Here is a 7,988-nt window from a genome sequence, read left to right on the forward strand (position 1 = left end):
TATGCAGGAGTTTTTGTTTTGACCTGTGTATGAAATTAAAAAATGATTTTTGAACACATTCTCTTATTATATTTTTTTCAACCAGTATTTTCAAAATATCCATAGGGTTTAACCTTGATACATTTATTACTAATAGATAAATTGTTACAAATATAGCTAGTGAAAAATAAGTGTAATGGCCAGTTTCTCAAACTAATTTAATTAAATATTGTCCTACTTGTCTGTCTCAAGTAGATACCAGTTCCTGGACAACTTCAGCTGCTTCTCAGCAGTAGGAAAACACAGGTGAAGTAAATTTCACTGCACCAGATGTCTCAGTAAACCATACTGGTGAGCCAGAAAGCACAATGTCAGGACCCCAGAACTACTTCAGGCAAATGGAATATTTTGTTGAAAACTGTGCTTTTGTGTGAATAATACTGTAAAAATCAGTGCATGTCCCGTGTAATCCACAGGTTCGGAATCAGGGTAAAACAGTGAAATGCCGCCCCCTTGTGGTGTCGACTGAGTCTGTCAGACAGAGAGCTTTCAAAGTCAAAGTGGTCACGTTTTTTGTTATTTGTGTTCTTAAAAAAACATTCAGAGTAAATCAGAATTCACTTTATTTTTTCCATTAATTTGCTTGGTAAAAGTATCTGATCCAGCCCTTTGTAAAACCCAAACCAAAACAAACAAACATTCAGTTTATCAAAGATTAGAAATATGATTCAACAGCAGTTATGACCATGAGAACATTATATTAAGGTGAACATAAAATTAAGGGCACTGAAGAACAAAAGATGAAATATTTATATATATATTTATCATATATTCTGACTCTGTCTTATATGTCATTACTCTGATGAGTAATGAAACAATACCTAGGTTGCAACTTATGGTATTGTGATTGTGATATTTATTATAATTTTATGGTTTCTCTCATCATCTTAATTTATTTCTTGTGCTTTGACATCTGTCCATGTGTTTCAATCTTAAGTTCCATCTTTACGTTTTCATTTAACAACATATATATCCAACAACTTACAAAGCAGCTGTTCAGTTCTTGTCATACTACCCAGACTCTGGCATGAGTTCCTCGTCATATTATAACATACAATAATCCAATGTGTGTGTTGTTTGTATGTCTGTGTTGTGGTGTATGCATGTTTCTGTGTCAGTACATGAGGTCACCCTATATATAACATTTCTGTGACAAACTTGTGCAGCTGTGCATGTTGTCTTGAGAAGCTTATTGTGGCTCTGTCTTTAAACTAAAAGGTGGCTCTTCTCTCCAGGTTACTTGCTCTAGTCTAGTCTGTTCAGGAAACCTCCGTTCAACAAACTGGGAGGTTAAAGTTAAGTGACAGAATTACACACTCCATCTTCAGTTAGGTGAGATGGTGCGTCTACGCAGGCAGCTGCACGTCAAACACTTGAGGATGCTCATGGTGATGTGCATGAGAGGGCCGAAATTGAAGAGTAGATTGTAGAATGTGTTTACAGACAGGCCTCCAGTCTCATCGGCATATTTCAGGGCCACAATGGGTGTGTAGAGGCTGTTGGTCAGATTCCTGAAGCGTGGGTTGTTTGACTCAATAACCTTTTTAGTGCACTGGAAAAGATAAGAAGCAACAGAACATTTTAACGGCTGCACGCAGAACATCAACACAAATTCCTGAACTGGGTTCAGTGTAGGAGTTAGAAACCAATTCTTTTACCTTAGCTATGTCATCTGGTGTTTGGCCCATGGCCTCAAATATATCTATTGATGATGGGAGGTAAACGTCTTTAAAATAACGAACTGTGTCAGCATCCGCACCCGGATACTCCATCTTAGCCACATCCTCCATCATTTTCGTTTCAAATTCAGTGTGCACTGGGCCAGGCTCAATCATGGACAACCTGGGGTAAGTTAGATACAGTGTGATCAGTGGGAATGGTATTTTCAGTAGAAAATAAAGACACATGTGAAGGAAGAATAGCGGAAAGAGGGCAATCTACCTGATATTGAACTTCATCAGTTGCACAGCCAAACTCTCACAGAAGCCCTCCATTGCAAACTTAGAAGCAGTGTAAACATCGTTGAATACCACACCTGATTAAAGAACAACAAGAGGAGATAAAGAAGCTCAATGCACCTCTCCTTCAAAGTACTCAATCAAGAATAGAAATCACTCACTTGATTTACAGATAAAGGACTAGGGTTAAAAAAAAGTAGCAGGCAGGACAACACAAGTGTCAGACATTATGCAAGCTAATTCAGCAGTTTATCAGAAAGCGTCCAACCTGCTTTGCTGGAGGCCACCATTATGCTACTTCAAACAAGTTAAAACAAACACTAAAAATTCTTTGCAAGAACTTGCAGTTTGACTCAAATTACTGTAAGTTGTCAGAGCTTTACTGGAAATGTGAAACAGAGACCAACGAATAATAATATTAATATAATAAGGAATTTTAAAAAATCATTTAAATTACCAAACAGTTTCATCTACGAAATCTACAGATATAACTTCAAACCATAAAGATAAAATTGCTGTTAACTTTCCTTTTGGATAAAACAATGTCAGCTTATACCAAGCTAAAATTTTGGAACACGTGCAGAGTGTTTTGCAAGTCATTATGAGTGATTATGGAGACTGTTGACTGTTTAATCGTCAAAATGTATATTCAATATGTTCTCTTTTGATATGCAGGAATCCAGTAAGCCTTATACCAACCAAAGTTGCCAGATTTAGAACCTACATGTAGCTTAATAGATTACAATAAACGGTCTATTACATGGTTTATTGTAATTTGTCATTCTCAAAATGTTTTTGACGTTCAGTTAGAATAGCACTACAAATTTTCTTATGCATAACTAATTATACTCATACCCTGAAGACCCATGACGCTGCTCATGACGATAATGTGCCCTGAACGCCTCTTCTTCATGTCTGGCATCACTTCTTTGATCATACGAACCACTCCAAAGAAGTTGGTCTCAAATACTTTTTTCATCTCCTCAATGCTGATGCTTTCCACAGGTCCAAGCAAGCCCACACCTGCATTGTTGACTGGCAGGAAACAGACACACAGATAATGCATTGTCCATAAATGCAATGATCAAAAAACAAAAACAAACAGAAATATTTGACTTTATTACTTCATTAGACCATTTGTTAGTTAGTTGTTGGTTTTATGTCTGTGAAGGTTCTCAGTCATCCAGGTCATCGTAGTCAAAGGAGCTTGTAAAGAAAAGCGTCTGGACTTCTTTAAGTTGCTTGAAGACGTTTCACCTCTCATCCGAGAAGCTTCTTCAGTTCTAAGGTCAAATGGCAGAGAGTCCCAGATTGACCTTAGAACTGAAGAAGCTTCTCGGATGAGAGGTGAAACGTCTTCAAGCAACTTAAAGAAGTCCAGACGCTTTTCTTTACAAGCTCCTTTGATAAAGCTGGTTTTACTTGATACTGCCACCAGATGTCAGTATGTGACAACAACATGAAGGTCTGACGTAACACCAGGCTGAAGAGCCTTTGGGTCTTGAGTAATTAGGCGAAAGGGGATTTAATGCTGGATTTAGACTAAGATGGAGACAGGTTTATAAATAGATACTTTATCCAGGCTAAAGGTTTAAGGACCATAAGTGAAAAGCGTTACGTATTCAGAAGATCTGGTAAAATGGACTTTACTGCACTATAAAATTACTTGATAAATTCTGGATCACACATTGTGAGATTTTAGTTGTGAGGATTACTATTCAGAAAAATAAAGTATTGCAGCTGCACAGTGCTGTAAGCTTAGCTTCAGCTATCTTTCTCTCGGGTTATTAATGTGGTAGCCCATTCAGTTTTGGTCCATAATCTTTCTGACCACTGGAATTTTAAGACTCAGACTCCTCCCTCCACATACTCTAAGTGTCAACTGCGCAGTGCAACTACTGTTTAAAATATTTGTTTCACAAATAATCAAAGCCTTTGTCCTGAACTGTTGTTATAACTTTAGCAATAGCACAGGGCTTTACTTTTTATAAATACATGTATATTATTATCATTCCCACTGCACTTTATGTTCATATTGTAACCATCTGTACATATTATAGTGTTTTTGCATACATCTCTAATTCTTGAGCTGCTGTAAACAGTTGAATTTCCCCAGTGTGTGATTAAATAAAATCTATGTCTATGATATTATAAATAGCATAGACTTTCTATTGAATACGCAAAACTATAAAATGAAGCAGAACGATAGTGTTCCATCATATGTTAAAAAAATAATTCTGTGTATAAACTCTTGTAAAACGCATAATAAAAAAACAAACATACACTTATCCAAGGACAGAGAATCGATCATCATGACCTGCTTTTTAAAGAGATATACACTTTGTGTCCCACTCACTCAGAATATCAATATGGCGGTCCTTAACGTTATTGACGCACTGCCTGACGGACTCATCGCTACACACATCTAATGGAAGCAACGTCAAGGTCTTTCCATATACGTCTCCAGCTGCCTCCACCAACTTGTCCTTCTTCTTCAGGTCCCGCATCGTGGCAATGACTGATAGGGAGACACAGAGAACTGTATGGAGATAATGTGGCTTCAGACTTTGCAAAAATAGATATGATAGCGGAAAAGTGTCATGTAACACAACTTGAAGAGGCAAAGAAATGTTTAGGAATGTGAGGAGCACTTAAAATTATCAGTACTGGAATAGTTTATTATTTTAAGATATTAATGCCTTTACACATTTTTCTGACTATCACTGTTGCATTTAATATGAAAGTATTAATGCAATCATTATATTTTTAATGCTGAGGAAGTGACAGAGGACTCAAGTGACGTTACTAAATTAACTTTTTTTCTTGGACAAACACACCAGTGTAAAAACAAACAAGCACCCACACATGCTCAGATAGTGACACTCAGACGTGTGGGTCAGAGTTCCTGGAAAAGACCACGCCTGTTAGTTTACAGGGGACAGAATTGATTTCCTCTGAACTTTACCCGCTGGGGAACATTAACCTACATAAAGCGGAGGAATCTACCATGACCAACAACAATGAATATAAGCGCCGCTGACTTGGCTTCCACAGCTTCTTCCTTTTTGTGTGCTCTGCTTACACTTGGCAGACTGGCGTTATGTAACTGAGAAAACAGAGGCACTGGTGTTGCACAATGGCAATAGGCAGGAATAAACAACCTCTTATTCAAATTTTCACCTAAGTCTACCTGTTGTCATTGGCAGACAAAAGCAAATCCTCACCTTATTCTCATGTGAACAGAGATGAGGTTGGATAAGTAATCAGATTTGGACCACTTTGCTGTGGAGGCTTGGACTGCTGTGCAGTGTTACTGATGCAACATGATGTATAACAATGTCTATCTATCTGTCTGTCTGTGTGTCTGTCATATATGCTCTACGCATAAACAACATCTTATGAAGAGTAATTGGGTCTACTTGAGACCAGGGTGTCCAGGAAGGGTTTCAAGGAAGCAACAGAAAGCTTTGCGTTTTGATTGAGACATGAACAAGAGGTCTATTGTTCTAAATGCTCCTGAAGGAATTACAACTGGGCAGCTTAACTATTCTTGAATGAACCACACTGCAAACACAGGGGTATTTTAAGGCCTTCTCTGAATTTCATCCATGTCACTGCAACTAATTCCTACTTTATGCACAACGCAATATTTAATCTCGGCTGGATTTCCTAAGGAATAGAGCAGATCAATGCAATCGCCAAGATGTGGCCTTATTGAAAGCAGGTCACACTGTTCAAACCAAACGAGTGTTGGGAGGGAGGGAGGTTTTGTTTTCCTCATCTATTTCGCAGTAATAAATCCCATCATATCCCAGTGGCCCCTAACAAGAGACAGAGAAAAAATAAATAAATAAAAAAACAAGGTTTACTGAACCCTGTCCAGTTGTTCATACCATGTTAATAATGACAATTCTAACTGTCCATAACCTGTCAAAGTAAGAAAGGGCTGACTGTAGCTTTATGGCAAATTATACAGTTTAGAGTCATAGCTAAAAACAAAATCTGGTCACAAGGCTCTTGGTACAAACCCCTCTAACATAATTCTGTCTGAGGCTCCACAGATTGACACAGGAGGATTTTTTTATTCAGTTCTAATTCCTCCAGTGACATTAATAATAGCTGGGAAGCAGGAGAGGACCAACAGTGTCAAAGTGTGAAACCTTAACTCCACTGCCTACCAATGAAGACTTCAAACAAGGCCCTTGCTTTAGAGTGAACCCTCGCTTGTACAGGTCTCAAACTTTGTCCCCCTTTCAACACTCGCTCCAGTGAGGGGACTATGGGCACATTAGACACGGCACTAAACCGGAGCAGGCGGTCTACAATTCACTGCAATAAAAGGGGGCTTTGTGCTGGAGAAGTCACTTGAAAGAGAACTGACAAGACCTCTTTTATGAATCCTGCCTGGCAAGCGGCATCCTTGCAGAGCCCTACCCTGGAAACTGCGCTTTCAGATGATAATAGTCGAGTCAAAGGGGCGACTGAATCCCAGTGCTTACAAAGGGATATGGATCCGATATTACAGGGGTTAGCATTTTAATTTAACCCACGCTAGATCACGTATGAGCGTTTAGACGGAGCGTTGCGCATGAAACTTGATCAAACTTTATGCGTAAAGGAAGCTTGCAGCGTGTTGCAGGGAAAAATAAGCACGAAATTGTATTTCAAGCGAACCACAATATTGCAGGCTTGTTACAAACAGGTCCGATCAAACAAACAATGTAGAAGAAAGCGCATTTACCATGGTAACGACTCTTTTCATCTTTGGCCAGGATGACGGCAATTCGTAACCCGATGCCGGAGGAGCAGCCGGTGATCAGCACAACTTTCTGCCCACTGTTCGCCATGATTTGTCCGTATACGCGCAGTGTTTTTCAGGGGTCTTCTGCTCCAGATGGTCCCAGCCGAGGGAGCTACCGATAACCGAACTTTAAAAAACTAAAGCCGATCATGCAGCCACAGCAGCCATGTGAGCGCCTAATTCAGTCACATGTTTCATAAAAATCAGTAAACACACCCCCCCCCCCCCCCCCCCCTCAAAAAAAGACGTGATACCGCAAACACCCCTTGCAGTTACTTGATAGGTGCCGACTGCCCTAGAAAAAGTAGCCTAGTTAATTTCCTTAAAAATGTGTGGACGTGCACGCGCGTGCGTGGAGGGGGCAGTGCTTATTTGATTTCTGAGTTGGTGACCCCAGCAACTGTAACAGTAATCATGGAGTTAATCGTCACAATGCTCCAGATAAAACCTTGATCAGGGCTTTTTCAATAAGTTGCCTATCCTATGATTCAACACTGTAATACGTTAATTTAATTAGAATCTACTTAGCATAAACTAAAAATAAGCTAAAGCACACTATTTAAACGGGCTTTTAAAATAACAGGTCCACATATAGCTTCACACACAGACACACGGAGAAATACACACACATATACTCTCCAGCTTTAGGTTATTTATAAAACATTCCAACCTTTGCTGAAATTTAGTTTGAAAGGTATTTACTTAATGCTCTGCGTTCCACTGACACCTAGTGGTAAGGTAGGCGCAGAGCACTGAAATAGCACCGAGGCTTTCTGAACTCATCGTGCCCGCACAAAATAACATAAACAATGTTAACTGCGATATTGTTGTCCATTCAGGTAATAAGGCTATTAAAAACATAGGAAGAATATTCAGAGTTTGTTTTTCAGCAGTGCTGTTACCGAATGGCTGTTATGTTGACCAGTGGACTCTGTTCTTGGCTCATGTTGTGAGGGGTCAAAGGTGCTCTGATAAGACCTCAAATGAAACTTGCTTCTTTTTTCTGATGAAATACTGTAGTGCAGTACTCAGCGTCTGTCATGTTTGGGCCTGTTGCTAAATGTGATGCAAGCACGTGCAAACTGTTACACTGAAAAAGGAATGATTCTCACACAATGGTAGAAGAGTAAACATTTATGCTTTTTGATCAAAGTTTTGACTGGTTGTTCAGGAAGATGGTATATGATTGG

General features: G+C 39.2%; 1 protein-coding gene across 2 annotated transcripts; it reads right to left on the reverse strand.

The window, feature by feature from the left end:
- Positions 1–585: 585 nt before the first annotated feature.
- rdh8a (retinol dehydrogenase 8a) lies at positions 586–7,022 on the reverse strand. 2 transcript variants are annotated; one of them, XM_085454506.1, is made up of 6 exons: positions 6,739–7,022; positions 4,354–4,515; positions 2,853–3,032; positions 1,981–2,074; positions 1,698–1,881; positions 586–1,591 (listed from the first exon to the last, which is right to left on the reverse strand). In XM_085454506.1, exons 1-6 carry the CDS (start codon positions 6,842–6,844, stop codon positions 1,364–1,366), a joined length of 954 nt encoding a protein of 317 aa, XP_085310632.1. In that variant the 5' UTR covers positions 6,845–7,022; the 3' UTR covers positions 586–1,363. The 2 variants fall into 2 exon arrangements, with proteins under 2 accessions (XP_085310632.1, XP_085310631.1); XM_085454505.1 differs by having other exon boundaries at positions 4,354–4,536.
- Between the last annotated feature and the right edge of the window lie 966 nt (positions 7,023–7,988).

Source organism: Copadichromis virginalis, linkage group LG4 (assembly GCF_057382275.1).
Source record: "Copadichromis virginalis isolate Kocher_CV1m ecotype Utaka linkage group LG4, C_Virginalis_male_GT1.1, whole genome shotgun sequence".
In the NCBI taxonomy this organism is placed as follows: domain Eukaryota; kingdom Metazoa; phylum Chordata; class Actinopteri; order Cichliformes; family Cichlidae; genus Copadichromis; species Copadichromis virginalis.

Excerpts from the sequence above, each read along its gene's own strand:
- rdh8a (XM_085454505.1), bottom strand. The coding sequence starts at position 6,844 with ATGGCGAACAGTGGGCAGAAAGTTGTGCTGATCACCGGCTGCTCCTCC. Across the intron at positions 4,537-6,738 it reads TGAAAAGAGTCGTTACCATG|TTCTCTGTGTCTCCCTATCA; the intron begins GTAAATGCGCTT and ends ATCTCCATACAG. Across the intron at positions 1,882-1,980 it reads CTGATGAAGTTCAATATCAG|GTTGTCCATGATTGAGCCTG; the intron begins GTAGATTGCCCT and ends AACTTACCCCAG.